The sequence below is a fragment of the Amblyraja radiata genome, chromosome 39 (genome assembly GCF_010909765.2).
Source record: "Amblyraja radiata isolate CabotCenter1 chromosome 39, sAmbRad1.1.pri, whole genome shotgun sequence".
Lineage (NCBI taxonomy): Eukaryota > Metazoa > Chordata > Chondrichthyes > Rajiformes > Rajidae > Amblyraja > Amblyraja radiata.
Genome location: NC_045994.1, coordinates 1,141,988 through 1,165,703, shown reverse-complemented (window position 1 = coordinate 1,165,703; position 23,716 = coordinate 1,141,988). Strand labels below are relative to the sequence as shown.

At 48.7% G+C, this 23,716-nt stretch overlaps 1 protein-coding gene across 1 annotated transcript in view; it reads left to right on the top strand.

Annotated features, from left to right (window-relative positions):
* Nucleotides 1-10: 10 nt before the first annotated feature.
* LOC116967375 (actin filament-associated protein 1-like 1) overlaps nucleotides 11-23,716 on the top strand; it is a 41,937-nt gene continuing 18,231 nt past the window's right edge. Inside the window, exons 1-7 of the mRNA XM_033013884.1 lie at nucleotides 11-179; nucleotides 5,982-6,063; nucleotides 8,350-8,546; nucleotides 9,111-9,262; nucleotides 10,952-11,096; nucleotides 13,508-13,625; nucleotides 22,263-22,388. Coding sequence (XP_032869775.1) covers nucleotides 6,033-6,063; nucleotides 8,350-8,546; nucleotides 9,111-9,262; nucleotides 10,952-11,096; nucleotides 13,508-13,625; nucleotides 22,263-22,388 — 769 coding nt within the window. The 5' untranslated portion in view covers nucleotides 11-179; nucleotides 5,982-6,032. The remainder of the gene's footprint in view (nucleotides 180-5,981; nucleotides 6,064-8,349; nucleotides 8,547-9,110; nucleotides 9,263-10,951; nucleotides 11,097-13,507; nucleotides 13,626-22,262; nucleotides 22,389-23,716) is intronic.

Here is a 23,716-nt window from a genome sequence, read left to right as displayed (position 1 = left end):
TGTGAGTGGCGTGGGGCACTGCCAATGTGTACTGTGCCCGGGGGACTGGTCATTGTGACCCTCCTTGTGTTACCCCTGTACAGGTTATTGAGGATGTGAGCAGCTGCGGACACTACAGATCCACACCCTGGCACTGCCCATTAGCAGTGAGCAAAGGCACAGAACCTGCCCTCAACAAGGTACGTGTCCCCCTGGCCCATTCACCCAGGCTGGGGGTGTGATGTGTGGTGTCACTGGCAACAGCGGGGGGGGGGGGGGGGGGTGGGGGTCAGATGGGGATGTGTAACCACTGGGCAGGGGAGGCACTTGGGGGGGGGGTGAGCAGGGCTCTCGCTTAACTTTTTTTCCCTGTTGCCAGCCGGGCAACCTTGGCAGCTTTTTAAGTTGCCAAATGACAGTTTAGGTGGTCATTTAAGACGGTGTGCTTGACGCGTGTGATAATGTGTTCAGCCGTAGTGCGTAGTTACCAGTCGGAATTATACTTAATGAAGCATTCACATAATATGTCTGCTTCAAATAAAGTAACAAACTAAACATATTCACCAATCAAGACATGATATATCCCACAATGACATGCAGCAAAATTATAAGACAGTATCTCAACTCTTTCTACACATTGCAATTAATGCAATTTCTATTAGTTCTTTCCACTTCCAAACAAAAATGTGGTTGGATTATTCAGCGTATGATCTAAATGAATTCTGTAATAACGTGTCAACGGCAGCAGTGACAATCGAACACTGCGGTTTTAATGTTCCACGTGTTCACAATTTAATTAATCCATCTTTATGGATTAAAACAAATAATAACATTGGGAATTAAAACACATTTGATTGCATTCCGTTATCAAACATAGTCAATATTCGCTCTGAAGACATTTCCAGGATAATAGGGTCAGGGAAGGGTGTGTGTGAATCAGTGCGGGGTGGATAGATGGCGGGCGGGGGGGGGGGTTAGAAGGCAGTCGGTGCAGAATGGATGGATTGAGGCAGGTGAATTAGTACGTGTTGGTTGGAGTAGGTAAAATTGTGAGGGGAGAGCACGGGGGATGTCAGTGGTGTTGAATGGGGGGGGGGGTGGGGTTCAGTACGGGATGGATGGGGGTAGACAAATGTGCTGGAGAAACTCAGCGGGTGAGGCAGCATCTATGGAGCGAAGGAAATAGGCAACGTTTCCGGCCGAGACCCTTCTTCAGACTGTTCCCCCCATTCTTCTTGAATGGGAGGATCAGTACAGGATGGATGGGGGGGGAGAGATCAGCGCAGGATGAATGGGGGGGGGTCAGTACAGTGTGGATCGGAGGGTCTGTGCCTGGATGAATGGGGGATCACTACAGGATGAATGAGGGGAAGGTGCAGGGTAAATGGAGGATATGTCAGTACGGGATGAATGCGTGGATTAGTACAGGATGGATGGGGAATCAGTACAGGATGGATGGAGGAGAAGTGCAGGGTGGATGGGAAAGGGGTAAGTACAGGGTGAATTGGGGAACCAGTGTAGGATGGATGGGGGGGGGGGGGGGGTATGGCGGCAGGAGAATTAATGCACGGTAGGTAGGGCGATCAGCGCAGGATGAATATATGGGGGGGAGGGGGGGTAGATGGGGAGGGGAGCACACGGGATGTCAGTGAATAGAGGTGGGAATGGGGATCAGTGCAGGATGGAGAGGAGGGGTCCCACAATATACGTCGTGTTCCTTTTCTCCAGAGATGCCGCCTGACCCGCGGAGTTACTCCAGTTTTTTGTGTCTATCTTCGGTACAAACCAGTATCTGAACGAAATTTTGTTGCCTTGCAGTCCTACATATAGTACAAAATGACAAAAACACACAATAAACACAAATTAACATCCACCACAGTGAGTTCACCAGGCACCTCATCACTGTGATGGAAGGCAAAAGTCTTAAGTCTTTGTCTCTTCCCTCCTTGTTCAACCCTCTGCGCCGAGGCGATCCAGACTTCAGATGTTGTGACCCCGCCGGGCGATGGTAAGTAATGTCAGTCCCGCGGCTGAATCCGAGCTCCGCGAACGGGCCGGTTCAACTCAAATGGTCGAAGCTGCGACCCTCCAGTCCAGCATCTGTTGTTGCGGGAGCTCCCGACACTGGGCCCGCGGTCGGGTCAGGTGGCCGCTGCAGCCGGAACACTGCCCCAGCTCCGAGGCCGGGTGGCCACTGCCCCAGCTCCGAGGCCGGGTGGCCGCTGCCGCTGCCCCAGCTCCGAGGCCGGGTGGCCGCTGCCGCTGCCGCTGCCTCAGCTCCGAGGCCGGGTGGCCGCTGCCGCTGCCGCTGCCCCAGCTCCGAGGCCGGATCTCCGCTGCTGTCGGAACACCGCAGCTCCGGAGTCGGACCGCTGCCCCAGCTCCGCTATTAGGCCTCGGCTGAGACGGAGATGGGGGATACGACAAGAAAAGTCGTATCCCCCCCCCCGAAAGAAGAGACCAAAAACATGTTTCTCCCCCCCCCCACCCACACACATACACAACCTAATAAACCAAAGATGAACTAAAACAGGACAAAAGAACAACAAAAAAAAGAAAAAAACAGACGGACTGCAGGCGAGCCGCAGCTGCTAAGGCAGCGCCGCCATCTTCAGGGTGAAGGGGAAAAGATTTAATAGGAATCTGAGGGGTATCTTTTATACACAAAGGGTGGTGGGTGTAGGGAACATCTGCCAGAGGAGGTAGTTGGGGCTGGGACTATCCCAACGTTTAATAAACAGTTAGACAGGTACATGGATAGGACCAGTTTGCAGAGATATGAACCAAATGCAGGCAGGTGGGACTAGTGTAGCTGGGACATGTTGGCCGGTGTGGGCATGTTGGGCGGAAGGCTTGTTTCTACACTGTATCACTGTCGGACTGTACGACTCTAACCCAATCTGCAGCTGCCGCAAGGTGCGGCAATGTCAGAAGTCTACACGGGCAGCACAGCGGGTAGAGCTGCTGCTTCACTGCGCCAGAGACCCAGGTTCAATCCTGACCTCGGCAGCCATCTGTGTAGAGTTTGGCCGTTCTCCCTGTGACCACGTAGGTTTCCTCCTGGTGCTCCGGTTTCCTCCCACATCCCAAATACGTGCGGGTTTGTGGGTTAATTAGCCCTCAGTAAATTGTCCTCTCGTGTGTGTGGGAGTGGATGAGAACGTAGGATAACATAGAGCTGGTGTGTGAATTGTCGGCACGGACTCGATGGGCCAAAGGGCCTGTTTCCATGCTGTATCTCCCTCTACTGTCTCTTCTCCCTGTCCTCCACCTGGACTTGCACCACTGCTTCCAACCACCCCCTCCCACCTGTATTCTTTCCTCTGGCAGCACGGTCGGCCCAGGCACTCACCAGGGATATTCAATATTCAGGAGGGATAGACAGAAAGGAAAAGGAGGTGGGGTAGCGTTGCTCGTTAGAGAGGAGATTAACGCAATAGAAAGGAAGGACATTAGCTTGGAGGATGTGGAATCGATATGGGTAGAGCTGCGAAACACTAAGGGGCAGAAACGCTAGTGGGAGTTGTGTACAGGCCACCTAACAATAGTAGTGGTGTTGGGGATGGCATCAAACAGGAAATTAGAAATGCGTGCAACAAAGTAAAACAGTTATAATGGTTGACTTCAATCTACATATAGATTGGGTGAATCAAATTGGCAGGGGTGCTGAGGAAGAGGATTTCTTGGAATGTATGCGGGATAGTTATCTAAACCAACATGTAGAGGAACCAACGAGAGAGCAGGCTATTCTAGATTGGGTATTGAGTAATGGGGAAGGGTTAGTTAGCAGTCTTGTTGTGCGTGGCCCCTTGGGCAAGAGTGACCATAATATGGTTGAGTTCTTCATTAGGATGGAGAGTGACATTGTTAATTCAGAAACAAGGGTTCTGAACTTAAAGAAAGGTAACGTGGATGTAATTATGTGAAGCACTTTGGGGTCAATGCAAGTTGACTAAAAATGTGCTATATAAATAAAGAAATTTAAATTTAAATTTAATTTAACTTTGAGGGTATGAGACGTGAATTCGCCAAGATTGAATGGCAATTGATTCTTAAAGGGTTGACGGTGGATATGCAATGGAAGGCATTTAAAGACTGCACGGATGAACTACAACAATTGTTCATCCCAGTTTGGCAAAATAATATATCAAGGAAGGTAGTGCATTCGTGGATAACAAGGGAAATCAGGGATAGTATCAAAACAAAAGATGAAGCATACAAATTAGCCAGAAAAAGCAGCCTACCAGAGGACTGGGAGAAATTCAGAGACCAGCAGAGGAGGACAAAGGGCTTAATTAGGAAAGGGAAAATAGATTATGAAAGAAAACTGTCAGGGACCATAAAAACTGACTGCAAAAGTTTTTATAGATATGTGAAGAGAAAAAGATTAGTTAAAAGAAATGTAGGTCCCTTATAGTCAGAAACAGGTGAATTGAGCATGGGGAACAAGGACATGGCAGACCAATTGAATAACTACTTTAGTTCTGTCTTCATTAAGGAAGACATAAATAATCTGCCGGAAATAGCAGGGACCGGGAGTCAAATGAGATGGAGCAACTGAGTGAAATCCAGGTTAGCCGGGAAGTGGTGTTAGATAAATTGAATGGATTAAAGACCGATAAATCCCCAGGGCCAGATATGCTGCATCCTAAAGGAAGTAGCCCCAGAAATAGTGGATGCATTAGTGATAATTTTTCAAAACTCTTTAAATTCTGTAGTAGTTCCTGAGGATTGGAGGGTAGCTAATGTAACCCCACTTTTTAAAAAGTGAGGGGAGTGAAAACGGGGAATTACAGACCAGTTAGTCTAACATCGGTAGTGGGGAAACTGCTAGAGTCGGTTATTAAAGATGGGATAGCAGCACATTGGGAAAGTGGTGAAATCATTGGACAAAGTCAGCATGGATTTATGAAGGGTAAATCATGTCTGACGAATCTTATAGAATTTTTCGAGGATGTAACTAGTAGAGTGGATAGGGGAGAACCAGTGGATGTGTTGTATCTGGACTTTCAGAAGACTTTCGAAAAGGTCCCACATAAGAGATTAGTATGCAAATTTAAAGCACACGGTATTGGGGGTTCAGTATTGATGTGGATAGAGAACTGACAACTGAAGCGAAAGAGTAGGAGTCCTTTTCAGAATGGCAGGCAGTGACTAGTGGGGTACCGCAAGGCTCAGTGCTGAGACCCCAGCTATTTACAATATATATTAATGATTTGGATGAGGGAGACTCATCAGTTCACCAGACTGATTCCTGAGATGTCAGGACTTTCATATGAAGAAAGACTGGATAGACTCGGCTTGTACTCGCTAGAATTTAGAAGATTGAGGGGGGTTCTTATAGAAACTTACAAAATTCTTAAGGGGTTGGACAGGCTAGATGCAGGAAGATTGTTCCCGATGTTGGGGAAGTCCAGAACAAGTGGTCACAGTTTAAGGATAAGGGGGAAGTCTTTTAGGACCGAGATGAGAAAAACATTTTTCACACAGAGAGTGGTGAATCTCTGGAATTCTCTGCCACAGAAGGTAGTTGAGGTCAGTTCATTAGCTATATTTAAGAGGGAGTTAGATGTGGTGAAAGGTATCAGGGGGTATGGAGAGAAGGCAGGTACAGGATATTGAGTTGGATGATCAGCCATGATCATATTGAATGGCGGTGCAGGTTCGAAGGGCCGAATGGCCTACTCCTGCACCTATTTTCTGTGTTTCTATGAGATGAGATGTGGTCACAGTGATATCAGCTGCCTTCTTGCGACAGCGTCTCCTGTTGACCCCTTCAGTGGTGAGGAGGTCAGTGTAGATGGGTAATGTTGGTTGGTACGGGCAGTTTGGGCCGAAGGGCCTGTTTCAGTGCTGTGTGACTCTCTGACCAGTACCTCCCTGATTCTAAGCTCCATCCCTACTGTAATGAAGCTGCCTCCCCACCCACCACTAGAGGTGGTGCTGTACCACCTTGCCCACCGGCCAGTTACTGAGTTACTGTTGTGTGTGCTTCATTGCAGGTGGCACTGAGGGCCACACGTAGCCTGGAGTCACACCGGTCCCTGGGAGAGATGTCACGCAGCTCAGACACCCACAGTGCAGGTGAGTCCGTGCCACACGTGCGCACAGGCACACGCACATGGACACACACACACTGACACACGTGCACACAGACGCACACACACACACTGACACACGTGCACACAGACACACGCACACACACACACGCACACACACAGACGCATACAAGGGCGCACACGCACGGACATACATGCACCGCACAGACACATACACACACGGATACATACATGGGCACACGCACACGCACACGGACATACACGCATGGACACACACACACACGCACATGGACACACACACACTGACACACGTGCACACAGACGCACACACACACACACACACACACACACACACACAGACGCACACACACACACACACTGACACACGTGCACACAGACACACGCACACGCACACGCACACACACAGACGCACACACACACACACACGCACACACACAGACGCACACACACACGCACACGCACACACACAGACGCATACAAGGGCGCACACGCACGGACATACATGCACCGCACAGACACATACACACACGGATACATACATGGGCACACGCACACGCACACGGACATACACGCATGGACACACACACACACACATGGACACACACGCACAGCCGCACACACAGATACATGGACACATGCATACACACACACACACACACATGGACATACGCGCACAGACACACATACAGACACATACAGGGGCGCACACACGCACGCACACACAAATGGACATATACGCAAGGACACACACACAAGCAAGGATACACACGGGCACACGCACACGCACATGGACACACACACACACACACACGGGAACTGCATAAGGAGATTAATTGTCATCATGCTCGGCATTGGACATTGGGGGCTGCAGGGCTCATTTCTGCGCTATCTCCTATTTTTTATAACAAAATAAATGTAATCAATTATTGCAATAATGTACACAATATGAAACAATACTAAACAAACCCAGCACCATAATACAAAATCACCCAATTATCTAAACAAATATTCTTAATTGTCACACTCTTAAACAACGATATCCCCATCCTTATTAAGGATGCATTCCACCCCCCGCGGTGCCCGGTGGTCCCAGAAATCCCCAGGGAGCCCGTGGACAGCGCATAGTCACTCTCCAGTACCACCCGGGCTCAGACGTAACCCTGGAAAAGGGGCAGGCAGCCGGCTCAGGCAGAGCCCTCTTCCGCCTGGGGAGGGGTGGGGGGGCACAATTCCATCTCCTGTGTTAGTTAACGCACCTCTGAGCTATGGAGACACGCAGTGTTCAGAGCACCTGGCCAAGCCGCAAATCTGCCAGTCATGGCGCCAGGGGGGAGAGGGCTCTGCTCGAGTCGGCTGCCTGCCCCGTTTCCGGGATTACGTCCGCGCCCGCGTGGAACTAGAGAGGGACTACACTCTCAATAGACAATAGATGCAGGAGTAGGACATTCGGCCCTTCGAGCCAGCACCGCTATTCAATGTGATCATGGCTGATCATCCCCAATCAGTACCCCGTTCCTGCCTTCTCCCCATATCCCCTGACTCCGCAATCTTCAAGAGCCCTATCTAACTCTCTCTTGAAAGTATCCAGAGAACCTGCCTCCACCGCCCTCTGAGGCAGAGAATTCCCACGGGCCCAGACAATGTCCGCGGGCACCCTGGGAGATTTCCGGGCCTGCTGGGCACCTTGGGGGGTGGAATGTATGATTGTAATATGGATTGTAATATCGTAAGAGGGTAGCATTTAAGAATATTTGTTTAGATAGCTGGGTGATTTTGTATTATGGTGGTGGGTTTGTTTAGTATTTTGTGTTGTTTATATTATTGCAATAATTGATTCAATTTAGTTTTGCGTTTAAAAAAAACCTACCCAGAGCACAGGGTGAGGGGATGTTCTGATGTCAGCGTGGGGGGGGGGGGGGGGGGGCAGCAACAGACCCAGGCCCACCCTGCCTCAGCTGCACAGACATGGTGGTCTTGTGATGCTGCAGATTCTCAACATGACAGCTCTTTCCACTATTCCACCCTTATCAGCACAAAACAAAGCTGATATCGGTGGCATCCTGGACCTGTGGTGGCACCATCTTGAGGGCGGCACGGTGGCGCAGCGGGTAGAGCTGCACCAGGGACCCGGGTTCAATCTTGACATCGGCTGCTGTCTGTGTGGAGTTTGTGCGTTCTCCCCCTCCACGTTGCTGCCTCTGCTCTCCAGGCTCGCTGCTTATGTGGAGTTTACACATTGCTCCCTTTCACTGCGGGGACTGTGTTCCACGTTACTGCCTCTGCTCTCCAGGCTCGCTGCAGGTTCTGGTGAGGGGCTGCTGGCAGATGTTGTGGTGCCGGCTCGACGGGCCGCTGCTGCTGATGTACGGGGGACCCAGAGGCAGCGGCGCGCTGCAACACTCCATCGACCTGCGAGGCTGCACGCTGAGGGCACACACATGCAGCCTGAGCATCGCCCGTCAGGACAGGGAACTGGCACTGCTGCAGGTAAGGAACTGGCACTGTAGGGGGCATGCGAGAGGTGTGTGTGTGTGTGTGGGGGAGGGGTGGGGGTGTAGGTGTGTGTGTGTGTGTGTGTGTGTGTGTGTGTGTGTGTGTGTGTGTGTGTGTGTGTGTGTGTGTGTGTGTGTGTGTGTGTGTGTGTGTGTGTGTGTGTGTGTGTCTGTGTGTGTGTGGGTGGGGGGGGGGGGGTGTCGGTGTGTGTGTGTGTGTGTGTGTGTGTGTGTGTGTGGGTGGGGGAGGGGGGGTGTAGATGTGTGTGTGTGTGTGGGGGTGTGTTGGTGAGTGCATGTGTGTGAACAGACCATATGGTCTCCCGAGACTAACTCCCCTCACGGGGTGGGACGGGGAGGGGGCCATCCACACGTGCCGGAGGTGGCTGGGGGAAGGGACCGGGTGAGGGGGGGGGGAGAGATGGACTGGGGGGGTTTAGGGGGAGATGGGCCTGGGAGGAGAGAGATGGGCGGGGGTTTAGGGGGAGTGTCGGTGGGGGGCTGGTTTTGGGGTGTGTGTTCAGGACGAGGTCACAGGGCCGCCTGTCCCCACCCACAGGCCGTCTCGCTGGAGGAGAGGGGGCGCTGGCTGCGGCTGCTCTCGGCAGCGGGTGGAGCTGATGCAGACCCCGACCCGGACCCGGACCATGCCTACGAGGACCCATCCCTTGCAACCGGAGCGTGGAATGGTGCCGGCAATGGACCCGTCAGGTCAGGCAGCATCACCACCGCAGCCCCACCGTTGCTGCAGCCCCAATGTTACTGCAGCACCACCGCTGCAGCTCCACCTCTGTAGCCCCACCGCTGCAGCACCACCGCCACAGCTCCACCTCTGCAGCACCACCACTGCAGCACCACCGCCGCAGCTCCACCTCTGCAGCACTCCACCACCGCCACAGCTCCACCTCTGTAGCCCCACCTCTGTAGCCCCACCGCTGCAGCTCCACCGCTGCAGCACCACCACCGCAGCCTCACCGCTGCAGCTCCACCACCACAGCTCCACCTCTGTAGCCCCACCTCTGTAGCCCCACTGCTGCAGCTCCACCACTGCAGCCTCACCACTGCAGCCTCACTGCCGCAGCCCCACCATTGCAGCTCCACCTCTGTAGCTCCACCGCTGCTGCAGCTACACCATTGCAGTCCACCACCCACCACCGCAGTATGCCGTCCCAGGTCCACCACCGTCGCCGTTCCACCATCGCATTCATTCATCCCACCACCGCAGCCCCCACTGCAGCACAGAGACACAGTTCCACCATTGCCAGGACTTGAAGGTGTGAGCTATAGGGAGAGGTTGAGTTCGCTGGGTCTCTATTCCTTGGAGCACAGGAGGTTGAGAGGTGATCTTATAGAGGTGTAAAATATCATGAGAGGAATAGATCGGGTAGATGCACAGAGTCTCTTGCCCAGAGTAGGGGAATCGAGGACCAGAGGACATAGGTTCAAGGTGAAGGGGAAAAGATTTAATAGGAATCTGAGCGGTAACTTTTTCACACATGGAACAAGCTGCCAGAGGAGGTAGTTGAGGCTGGGACTATCCCAACGTTTAAGAAACAGTTAGACAGGCACATGGATAGGACAGGTTTGGAGGGATATGGACCAAACACTGGCAGGTGGGACTAGTGTAGCTGGGAAATGTTGGCCGGAGTGGGCAAGTTGGGCCGAAGGGCCTGATTCCACACTCTATGACTCTAGGAAGGCCTGAGGAGGTTAAGAGCAAATATGATTGAGGTATGGATAATAATTTGGGTGTAGTTAGGATAGAGCTGCAGGTAGATGGACACAGAGTGCTGGAGTAACTCAGCGGCTCAGGCAGCATCTCTGGAGAAAAAGGATGGGTGCCGAAACATCACTCATCCCTTTTCTCCAGAGATGCTGCCTTACCCGCTGAGTTACTCCAGCACTTTGTGTCTGTCATCCATGTAATCCAGCATCTGCAGTTCCTTCCTCCACACAGAACTGTAGGTAAAGTATCATCACAGCAGATTCAGATAAAACTACGGGACATGGGCTTAGGTTGGGGGAGGGGGGTGGAGGGGGGAGAGAGGTTGATATTCAGAGGGGAACCTTCATCACCCCTGGATTACAGTGCTGGTGGGGGTGGGTGGGAGAGTGGTGGGAGCCACTGACGGAGTGTGGAGAAGAAGACTTGGATTGTTCGGGCGGAGAGGGTCATAAGCCTGGTGCAGGGAGATGGGGTTTGCACAGTAGAGTAGCTGCTGCTCAAGCTGGGACATGGCTGCGGTGCAAAGACTTCCTTTGATCGGGGGGGGAGGGGGGGGGGGGAGCACGGCTCGACCTGCCCCTCCCTCCCTCCCCCCTCCCTCCAGCCCCCGCTGGGCTGCCGTGCCCGAGGTTGCTGTGTGCTCTCGTGATGACCGATCCCTTGCTTGTCTCCAGTGGGTTGCTGCAGCGGAGAGTCACGACACCCAACGCCTACATGGACGACCCGTTTGGCCAAGTGTCCATCCAGCCCACCCCAGGGGACGGAGACAGAGACAGAGACAGTGACAGAGACGGTGACGGCAGCCCTTCACCCCCACAGGTATGTCACAGCACCTGCGGAAAAACCATGACATTTTTATCTCCGAGAATGATCCCAGGAATGTGACCGCACTGGGCCTGTACTCGCTGGAGTTTAGAAGGATGAGGGGGCACGTCATTGAAAGGCACATAGTGATAGACTTGGATAGAGTGGATGTGGAGAGGATGGTTCCACTTGTGGCAGAGTCTCGAACCAGAGGTCACAGCCCCAGAATTAAAGGACTTACTTTTAGAAAGGAGATGAGGGAGAAGTTATTTAATCAGAAGATGGGGAATCTGTGGAATTATTTGCCACAGAAGGCTGTGGAGGCCACGTCAGTGGATATTTTTACGGTGGAGATTGACAGGTTCTTGAATAGTTCGGTTGTCAGGGGATATGGGGAGAAGGCATGAGAATGAGGTTGAGAGGGAAAGGCAGAGCAGCCATGATTGGATGGCAGAGTAGACTTGATGGGCTGAATGGCCTAATTCTGTACCTAGAACCTATGAACATATGAATAGGGAGATTCAAGAACACGCGTGTTGGTTTACTGAAGAACACGCATGCTGGTTTACTAAAACACTGAACATACAGTGCTGATGTCAGGCAGCAGCTCTGGGGAACATAGAGAGGTGACGTTAGATTAGACTCGTTATAGCAGGGGGGACAAAGCTAGACAAAGAGTGATGAATGGGTGGGACAAAGCTTGGCGAGTGATAGGTGGATGCAGGTAGGGAGTGGGTGGATAAAGGCTGACGGGTGGATAAAGGCTGCAGATGAAAAGGAGGAAGAGGGGAAAGGTGTATAGCCAGAAGGGGGAGGGGCGAGGTGAGGGGGGGGCAGGATAGTGGGAAAGATAGGCACGTACAAGGGTGGGGCACAGGAGAGGGCATGGCGGGGGAGGGGGGGGGGGTGCCATCTAAATCTGGAGGTTTCAATGTTCCTGTCGTTGGTCTGTGACATGTGTCAGGAAGGGTGTTTGGAGCTTGAGTTTAGTTTATTGCCATGTGTAACAAGGTACTGTGAAAAGCTTTTGTTGCATGCTAACCAGTCAGCAGAAAGACAATACATGACTACAATCAATCTGTTTACAGTGTACAGATACATGATAAGGGAATAATGTTTAGTGCAAAGTAAAGCCAGCAAAGTCCGATCAAGGATAGTCTGAGGGTAACCAATGAGGTAAATAGTAGTTCAGCGCTGCTCTCTGGTTGTGGTAGGATGATTCAGTTGCCTGATAACAGCTGGGAAGAAACTGTCTCTGAATCTGGAGGTGTGTGTTTTCACACTTCTATACCTTCCCCCCCCCCCCCCCCCCCCCCCCCCCCCCCCCCCCCCGATGAAAGAGGGGAGAAGAGGGAGTGGCCAGGGTGCGACTGGTCCTTAATTATGCTGCTGGCCTTGCCGAGGCAGCGTGAGGTGTAAATGGAGTCAGTGGAAGGGAGGTTGGTTTGTGTGATGGTCTGGGCTATGTTCGGAAAGCTGTGTCAGTGCCACAGTGATCCCATGGACCCTGCCCATCACCTGGTGCACCAGGAAGCCATCCATGCCATTCCCTTTCTCAGGGCAAAATGCCATGAGCACCCACGCCAGCATTGTCCCTGTCTACTGCAGTGGGCAGTCAGGGCTGTACATTGTCCCGGCTGTATCAATGTCTAACCTTTGTCCTGCTATTGAGAAGTAGAATCCCAGCCAGTGTAATGGTGCAGCAGAGTTACAAAGGGCCAATCACTGTCTCACAGTAGATCGTCATAGAATCATGCAGCACGGACACAGGCCCTTCAGCCCGTCTTGTCCATGCTGACCATCAACGCTAGTCCCACCTGCCCATGTACCTGTCCAAGTGTGTCTTGAATGTTGTTATAGTACCTGCCTCAACTACCTCCTTTGGCAGCTCGTTCCATGTTGCCAATGCAATTCTGTGTGAAAAAGCTGTCCGTCAGGTTCCTATTAAATCTTTTCCCACCCACCTTAAACCTCTGATTTTGGATTCGCCTACTCTGGGTAAACGACACCTCTATAAGATCACTGTGTGTATGAAGGAACTGCAGATGCTGGTTTAAACCGAAGATAGACACAAAAAGCTAGAGTAACTCAGCGGGACAGGCAGCATCTCTGTAGAGAAGGAATGGGTGACTGAAGATGGGTGATGCTGCCTTTCCTGCTGAGTTACTCCAGCTTTTTGTGTCTATCTTCTATAAGATCACCCCTCATCCTATTGCACTCCCAGGAATAAAGTGCTAGCATGCCCACCCTCTCCCTATAGCTCAGCCCCTCGAGTCCTGGCAACATCCTCGTAATTCATCTCTGCACCCTTTCCAGTTTAACTCCTGTGAGTTCCCCTTGTCAATGGCTGGCGGGCTGGGTCCATATTTCCATCGAGCTCCCCCACCCACCCTCACTGAGTAACGTTATCTCTCGTTTGCTTGCAGCAGAGGCTGGCTCTGCCCAACCAGCAGCTGGGAGACCGAAAAGGCACCAGATTTGCAGAGAATTACCAGCGCAACACCAACAGCAGCCAGGGGGCGAGGTACAACACCCTGCCCAGTGGTAAGTCTATCCAGGCACCGGCACTTTTACCCCCCTCTTTTTTTTTCCATAACAAGAAGCTTTTATTGCATAATCACATTTACAAAGTACTGCGTAAACCACAGCTGCGTGCACAGTTTGCAAACATCAAGCAGCAAACTATAACTAAAGAAGCTTTTTACTGTACCTCGCTACACGTGACAATAAACTAAATGGTGCAGCAGGGTGATGCAGCGGTAGAGTTGCTGCCTTACAGTTTCCGTGCTGTATCTCTAAACTAAACTGAACTGAACCATCATCCACATCGTCCCCGCGGTGACCAGCGTTCTCGGCAGACCTCCAGAGTCCCCGTGGACACCACATCCTCCCTCTCCAGGGACACGCAGGGATGGACTGCGCCAGATCCCGGGTTCAATCCTGACCTCGGCTGCTGTCTGTGTCGAATTTGCACGTTCTTCCTGTGACCATATAACATATAACAATTACAGCACGGAAACAGGCCATCTCGACCCCTCTAGTCCGTGCCGAACACATAGTCTCCCCTAGTCCCATATACCTGCGCTCAGACCATAACCCTCCATTCCTTTCCCATCCATATAACTATCCAATTTATTTTTAAATGATAAAAACGAACCTGCCTCCACCACCTTCACTGGAAGCTCATTCCACACAGCTACCACTCTCTGAGTAAAGAAGTTCCCCCTCATGTTACCCCTAAACTTCAGTCCCTTAATTCTCAAGTCATGTCCCCTTGTTTGAATCTTCCCTACTCTCAGTGGGAAAAGCTTTTCCACGTCAACTCTGTCTATCCCTCTCATCATTTTAAAAACCTCTATCAAGTCCCCCCTTAACCTTCTGCGCTCCAAAGAATAAAGCCCTAACTTGTTCAACCTTTCTCTGTAACTTAGTTGCTGAAACCCAGGCAACATTCTAGTAAATCTCCTCTGTACTCTCTCTATTTTGTTGACATCCTTCCTATAATTAGGCGACCAAAATTGTACACCATACTCCAGAATTGGCCTCACCAATGCCTTGTACAATTTAACATTACATCCCAACTTCTATACTCAATGCTCTGATTTATAAAGGCCAGCACACCAAAAGCTTTCTTTACCACCCTATCTACATGAGATTCCACTTTCATAGAACTGTGCACAGTTATTCCCAGATCCCTCTGTTCACCTACATTCTTCAATTCCCTACCATTTACCATGTACGTCCTATTTTGATTTGTCCTGCCAAGATGTAGCACCTCACACTTATCAGCATTAAACTCCATCTGCCATCTTTCAGCCCACTCTTCCAACTGGCATAAATCTCTCTGTAGACTTTGAAACTCTTCTTCATTACCCGCAACCCCTCCTATCTTAGTATCATCTGCATACTTACTAATCCAATTTACCACACCATCGTCCAGATCATTGATGTACATGACAAACAACAGTGGACCCAACACAGATCCCTGTGGCACCCTTGGTGACCGCATGACCGCATGGGTTTCCTCCGGCTGCTCCTGTTTCCCCCCACATCCCAAAGACGTGTGGGTTTGTAGGTTGACTAGCCCTCTGTAAATTGCCCCAAGTGTGCAGGGAGTGGATGAGAAAGTGGGAAAACATGGAACTAGTGTGAACGGGTGATCATTCGATCATCCAGCTGGGGCCAACTGTGATCTGTCCCATGGTGGTCATTATATACAGTGATGGTCATTATATATAGTGGTGGTCTATATATACAGTGGTCTATATATACAGTGGGCTTTATATACAGTGGTCTATATATAGTGGTGGTCTATATATACAGTGGTCTATATATACAGTGGGCTTTATATACAGTGGTGGTCTATATATATAGTGGTGGTTTATATATACAGTGGTCTATATATACTGTGGGCTTTATATACAGTGGTGGTCTATATATAGTGGTGGTCTATATATACAGTGGTCTATATATACAGTGGTCTATATATACAGTGGGCTTTATATACAGTGGTGGTCTATATATATAGTGGTGGTCTATATATACAGTGGTCTATATATACAGTGGTCTATATATACAGTGGTCTCTATATACAGTGGTGGTCTTTATACACCATGCGGCCTTTCACGTGGACCATGGGGAGGGAGGTTCAGGACACCAGTGCCTTGATCAACACCATGCAGATGGTTCCTACCCTCAGATGATCACACATGATGAATTGGCTTCTGTAAATTGAAAATTGTCCCCAGTGTGTAGGGTAGTGCTTGTGTACGGGGTGATCGTTGGTCGGCATGGACTCAGAGGGCCGAAGGGCCAGTTTCCACGCTGTATCTCTAAAGTCTAAAGTGTTACCAAAGTAAATGTTGATGCAGGGACTCACCCCATAGTCTGTAGGTCCGCTCATAGAAATAGAATCATATTGCGCAGAAACGGGGCCTACAGCTCAACTCCTCCGTGCAAACAGAGATGCCCCATTTACAGTCATAGTCATAGAGTTATACAGCACGGAAACAGGCCCTTCGGCCCAACTTTCCCAAGCCAACCAAGATGCCCCAACTATGCTAGTACCATATTTGGCCCATATCCCTCTAGACCTTTCCCATTCATCTACCTGTTCAAATGTCTTTTAAATGCTGTTATAGTACCTGCCTCAACTACCTCCTCTAGCAGCCCGTTCCACACAGGTCCTCTGCTTTTTGATGCCCCTACTCTAGGTAAAAGACACTGTGGATTTGCCCATGTTCGGCCCATAAAATAGGAGCATTTCAAGAGACTTTTAGATAGGTGCATGAATATGCAGGGAATGGAGAGGCATGGATCACATGCAGGCAAATAGGGCTTGGCCTTGTCCTGTAAATGTTTAGAGAGATACAGCAGGGAAACAGGTCCATCGACCCACTGAGTGCACGCTGACCATCCATCACCCAGTCACATTAGGCCTATGTTATCCCACTTTCACATCCACAAGGGGCAATTTACAGAGGGCCAATCAACTTACAAACCCGCACGTCTTTGAGATGTGGAAGGAAACCGGAGCACCCGGAGGAAACCTACGTTAACGCAGGGAGTACGTGCACACTCCACACAGACAGCAGTTGTGGTTGGGATCGAGCCCGGGACACTGGCGATGTGAGGCAGCGGCTCTACCCGCTGCGTCACTGTGTCGCAATAACATGCCACAGTCTTGCAGCTGCTGCTTGAGTGGTTGTGTTTTAACCAGAGAAGGTTATTGGCTGCAACCTTCCCTCCATTGATGAACTATACACTGCAAGGGCCAGGAAGCGAGCGGGCAACATCATCTCTAACCCCTCTCACCCTGGCCACAAACTCTTTGAATCATTTCCCTCTGGAAGGCGACTCCGGACTGTCAAAGCTGCCACAGCCAGACATAAAAACAGTTTTTATCCACGAGTAGTTGCTCTACTCAACAGCCAAAAATCTGTAGCCTCCCTTTGATCTGGTATTTTGTTGGTTCACATGCTTGATCAATGGTGTTTTATCATTAATGTTTTATTATCATTAATGTTTAGTGTTTTCTGAGTCATTCGTAACTGTCACTGTATGTCATGTTGTTACTCGTGGGCGGAGCACCAAGACAAATTCCTTGTATGTGAATACTTGGCCCATAAACTTACTTACTTACTTTTCAAACATAAATCATAGATACATAGATACATAGATAATAGGTGCAGGAGTAGGCCATTCGGGCCTTCGAGCCTGCACCACCATTCAATATGATCATGGCTGATCATCCAACTCAGTATCCCGTACCTGCCTTCTCTCCATACCCCCTGATCCCTTTAGCCACAAGGGCCACATCTAACTCCCTCTTAAATATAGCCAATGAACTGGCCTCAACTACCCTCTGTGGCAGAGAGTTCCAGAGATTCACCACTCTCTGTGTGAAAAATGTTTTTCTCATCTCGGTCTTAAAGGATTTCCCCCTTATCCTTAAGCTGTGACCCCTTGTCCTGGACTTCCCCAACATCGGGAACAATCTTCCTGCATCTAGCCTGTCCAACCCCTTAAGAATTTTGTAAGTTTCTATAAGATCCCCCCTCAATCTCCTAAATTCTAGCGAGTATAAGCCGAATCTATCCAGTCTTTCTTCATATGTTTCTTTATGTTCCTGTTCGGTTGAAAGGAAACAGTAAAAATTGGAAAGAGCCCTGGTTTTCAAGGGAAATTGGACGTCTTGTTCGGAAAAAGAGAGAGATCTACAATATTTATAGGCAGCATGGAGTAAATGAGGTGCTTGAGGAGTATAAAGAATGTAAAAAGAATCTTAAGAAAGAAATTAGAAAAGCTAAAAGAAGATATGAGGTTGCTTTGGCTAGTAAGGTGAAAGTAAATCCAAAGGGTTTCTACAGCTATATTAATAGCAAAAGGATAACGGGGGATAAAATTGGTCCATTGGAGAGACAGAGTGGACAGCTATCTGCAGAGCCAAAAGAGATGGGGGAGATATTGAACAATTTATTTTCTTCGGTATTCACCAAGGAGAAGGATATTGAATTATGTGAGGTAAGGGAAACTAGTAGAGTAGCTATGGATAGTATGAGTTTCAAAGTAAAAGAAGTACTGACACTTTTGAAAAATATAAAAGTGGATAAGTCTCCAGGTCCTGACAGGATATTCCCTAGGACATTGAGGGAAGTTAGTGTAGAAATAGCCGGGGCTATGACAGAAATATTTCAAATGTCATTAGAAACGGGAATAGTCCCCGAGGATTGGCGTACTGCGCATGTTGTTCCATTGTTTAAGAAGGGTTCTAAGAGTAAACCTAGCAATTATAGACCTGTTAGTTTGACTTCAGTGGTGGGAAAATTAATGGAAAAGATACTTAGAGATAATATATATAAGCATCTGGATAAGCAGGGTCTGATTAGGAACAGTCAACATGGATTTGTGCCTGGAAGGTCATGTTTGACTAATCTTCTTGAATTTTTTGAAGAGGTTACTAGGGAAATTGACGAGGGTAAAGCAGTGGATGTTGTCTATATGGACTTTAGTAAGGCCTTTGACAAGGTTCCTCATGGAAGGTTGGTTAAGAAGGTTCAACTGTTGGGTATAAATGCAGGAGTAGCAAGATGGATTCAACAATGGCTGAATGGGAGATGCCAGAGGGTAATGGTGGATGGCTGTTTGTCGGGTTGGAGGCAGGTGACTAGTGGGGTGCCTCAGGGATCTGTGTTGGGTCCTTTGTTGTTTGTCATGTACATCAATGATCTGGACGAAGGTGTGGTAAATTGGATTAGTAAGTATGCAGATGATACCAAGATAGGGGATGTTGTGGATAATGAAGAGGATTTCCAAAGTCTACAGAGTGATTTAGGCCATTTGGAAGAATGGGCTGAAAGATGGCAGATGGAGTTTAATGCTGATAAATGTGAGGTGTTACACCTTGGCAGGACAAATCAAAATAGGACGTACATGGTAAATGGTAGGGAATTGAAGAATACAGTTGAACAGAGGGATCTGGGAATAACCGTGCATAGTTCCTGAAGGTGGAATCTCATATAGAATCTCATATAGATAGGGTGGTAAAGAAAGCTTTTGGTATGCTAGCCTTTATAAATCAGAGCATTGAGTATAGAAGCTGGGATGTAATGTTAAAATTGTACAAGGCATTGGTAAGACCAAATCTGGAGTATGGTGTACAATTTTGGTCGCCCAATTATAGGAAGGATGTCAACAAAATAGAGAGAGTACAGAGGAGATTTACTACAATGTTGCCTGGGTTTCAACAACTAAGTTACAGAGAAAGGTTAAATAAGTTAGGTCTTTATTCTCTGGAGCACATAAGGTTAAGGGGGGACTTGATAGAGGTCTTTAAAATGATGAGAGGGATAGACAGAGTTGATGTAGACAAGCTTTTTCCTTTGAGAATAGGGAAGATTCAAACAAGAGGACATGACTTCAGAATTAAGGGACAGAAGTTTAGGGGTAACATGAGGGGGAACTTCTTTACTCAGAGAGTGGGAGCGGTGTGGAATGAGCTTCCAGTGGAAGTGGTGGAGGCAGGTTCGATGGTATCATTTAAAAATAAATTGGATAGGCATATGGATGAGAAGGGAATGGAGTGTTATGGTATGAGTGCAGGCAGGTGGGACTAAGGGAAAATAATTGTTCGGCACGGACATGTAGGGCCGAGATGGCCTGTTTCCGTGCTGTAATTGTTATATGGTTATATATGAAAGTCCTGACATCCCAGGAATCAGTCTGGTGAACCTTCTCTGCACTCCCTCTATGGCAATAATGTTCTTCCTCAGATTTGGAGACCAAAACTGTACGCAATACTCCAGGTGTGGTCTCACCAAGACCCTGTACAACTGCAGTAGAACCTCCCTGCTCCTATACTCAAATCCTTTTGCTATGAAAGCTAACATACCATTCGCTTTCTTCACTGCCTGCTGCACCTGCATGCCTACTTTCAATGACTGGTGTACCATGACACCCAGGTCTCGTTGCATCTCACCTTTTCCTAATCGGCCACCATTTAGATAACAGTCTGCTTTCCTGTTTTTGCCACCAAAGTGTATAACCTCACATTTATCCACATTATACTGCATCTGCCAAACATTTGCCCACTCACCCAGCCTATCCAAGTCACCTTGCAGTCTCCTAGCATCCTCCTCACAGCTAACACTGCCCCCCAGCTTAGTGTCATCCGCAAACTTGGAGATGTTGCCTTCAATTCCCTCATCCAGATCATTAATATATATTGTAAATAGCTGGGGTCCCAGCACTGAGCCTTGCGGTACCCCACTAGTCACTGCCTGCCGTTGTGAAAAGGACCCGTTTACTCCTACTCTTTGCTTCCTGTTTGCCAGCCAGTTCTCTATCCACATCAATACTGAACCCCCAATACCGTGTGCTTTATGTTTGTATACTAATCTCTTATGTGGGACCTTGTCGAAAGCCTTCTGAAAGTCCAGATACAACGCATCCACTGGTTCTCCCCTATCCACTCTACTAGTTACATGCTCGAAAAATTCTATAAGATTCATCAGACATGATTTACCTTTCGTAAATCCATGCTGACTTTGTCCAATGATTTCACTACTTTCCAAATGTGCTGCTATCCCATCTTTAATAACTGACTCTAGCAGTTTCCCCACTACCGATGTTAGACTAACTGGTCTGTAATTCCCCGTTTTCTCTCTCCCTCCCTTCTTAAAAAGTGGGGTTACGTTAGCTACCCTCCAAACCTCAGGAACTACTCCAGAATCTAAAGAGTTTTGAAAAATTATCACTAATGCATCCACTATTTCTGGAGCTACTTCCTTAAGTACTCTGGGATGCAGCCTATCTGGCCCTGGGGATTTATCGGCCTTTAATCCATTCAATTTACCCAACACCACTTCCCGACTAACCTGGATTTCACTCAGTTCCTCCATCTCCTTTGACCCGCGGTCCCCTGCTATTTCCGGCAGATTATTTATGTCTTCCTTAGTGAAGACGGAACCAAAGTAGATATTCAAATGGTCCGCCATATCCTTGTTCCCCATGATCAATTCACCTGTTTCTGACTGCAAGGGACCTACATTTGTTTTAATTAATCTCTTTCTCTTCACATATCTATAAAAACTTTTGCAGTCAGTTTTTATGTTCCCTGCCAGTTTTCTTTCATAATCTATTTTCCCTTTCCTAATTAAGCCCTTTGTCCTCCTCTGCTGGTCTCTGAATTTCTCCCAGTCCTCTGGTAGGCTGCTTTTTCTGGCTAATTTGTACGCTTCATCTTTTGCTTTGATACTATCCCTGATTTCACTTGTTATCCACGGATGCACTACCTTCCCTGATTTATTCTTTTGCCAAACTGGGATGAACAATTTTTGTAGTTCATCCATGCAGCCTTTAAATGCCTTCCATTGCATATCCACCGTCAACCCTTTTAGAAATAATTGCCAGTCAATCTTGGCCAATTCACGTTTCATACCCTGAAAGTTACCTTTCTTTAAGTTCAGAACCATTGTTTCTGAATTAACAATGTCACTCTCCATCCTAATGAAGAACTCAACCATATTATGGTCACTCTTGCCCAAGGGGGCACGTACAACAAGACTGCTAACTAACCCTTCCTCATTACTCAATACCCAGTCTAGAATAGCCTGCTCTCTCGTTGGTTCCTCTACATGTTGGTTTAGAAAACTATCCCGCATACATTCCAAGAAATCCCCTTCCTCAGCACCCCTGCCAATTTGATTCACCCAATCTATATGTAGATTGAAGTCACCCATTATAACTGTTTTTAGAATCATAGAACAGTACAGCACAGGAGAAGGCCCTTCGGCCCACAATGTCTATGCCGAATATGATGTCAGGACCAGCTGTAATCTGTCTGCACGGGATCCATATCCCTCCATTCCCTGTATATCCATGTGCCTATCCGTGTGCCTCTTCATAAGGTCATGAATTCCACCATGGTCTATTCCACCATTCAAATCATGGCTGATCTATCTCTCCCTCCTAACCCCATTCTCCTGCCTTCTGCCCATGACCCCTGACACCCGCACTAATCAAGAATCTATCTATCTCTGCCTTAAATATATCCATTGACTTGGCCTCCACAGCCGTCTGTGGCAAAGAATTCCACAGACTTGTTCTGCACGTTTACTCTGAGCATCAGCTAGGTGTGCTGTTTTCATTCATGCATTACTTTCCAAACTGCATTTCCTGAAGCCAGATTTCTAACATATTGGGGTGAATTGGAAAGGAAAGCACCTGAAGGTGAAAGGGCAGCTGCCCGAGACCAATCCACACAGACAGACAAGAAAGACTTCAAAGAAGCGATGGATCCATTGCCTGGTAAGTGGGATGTTCACCAGGAACATCGTCAAACAACATTTAATACCAAGCTGGGAAGGGTGCGGAGAAGATTGACCAGCATGTTGCCAGGACTCGAGGGCCTGAGCTGTAGGGAGCGGTTAGATAGGCTCGAACCCTGTAACACTGGAGGATGAGGGGTGATGTTATAGAGGCATATAAAATCATGAGAGGAATAGATCGGGTAGATGCACAGAGTCTCTGCCCTGAGTAGTGGAACCGAGAACCAGAGGACATACTGCGGGTTTAAGGTGAGGGGGTAAAGATTTAATGGGAACCTGAGGGGTAACATTTTTACACAATGAGCGGTAGGCGTATGGAGCAACCTGTCAGAGGAGGTCATTGAAGCAGGTACTATTGTAAGTTTAAGTAACATTTGGACAGGATCATGGATGGGACAGGTTTAGAGGGATAAGGGCCAAACACAGGCAGGTGCGAGTAGTGTAGATGGGACATGCTGGTCGGTATGGGCAAGTTGGGCCGAAGGGCCTGTTTCCACACTGTATCACTCTATTACCAGATGAAATAAGGTGTGAGAGAGGACGCACTGAGGTTTGGTCTAAGAGGGATGTTAATCAGAGGAGGAAAGAAAGATGCAGAGTTGTGGAAGTTCAAGGAGGGAGTTCCAGAGCGGAGGAATAGACAAGGGAGGGCAGGGGTGTGAATGTCTGTGACTCGGAGTGGGGTCGAGGTGAAGGGGATTATAGACGCAGGTGGAGCGAGGACTTAGAAACATAGAAACATAGAAAATAGGTGCAGGAGTAGGCCATTCGGCCCTTCGAGCCTGCACCGCCATTTGATATGATCATGGCTGATCATCCAACTCAGTATCCCATCCCTGCCTTCTCTCCATACCCCCTGATCCCTTTAGCCACAAGGGCCACATCTAACTCCCTCTTAAATATAGCCAATGAACTGGCCTCAACTACCTTCTGTGGCAGAGAATTCCACAGATTCACCACTCTGTGTAAAAAATGATTTCCTCATCTCAGTCCTAAAAGTCTTCCCTCTTATCCTTAAACTGTGACCCCTAGTTCTGGACTTCCCCAACATCGGGAATAATCTTCCTGCATCTAGTCTGTCCAACCCCTTAAGAATTTTGTAAGTTTCTATAAGATTCTGAACTCAGTCTTCTGAATTCCAACGTGTACAAGCCGAGTCTATCCAGTCTTTCCTCATATGAAAGTCTTGCCATCCCAGGAATCAGTCTGTTGAACCTTCTCTGTACTCCCTCTATGGCAAGAATGTCTTTCCTCAGATTTGGAGACCAAAACTGTACGCAATACTCCAGGTGTGGTCTCACCAAGACC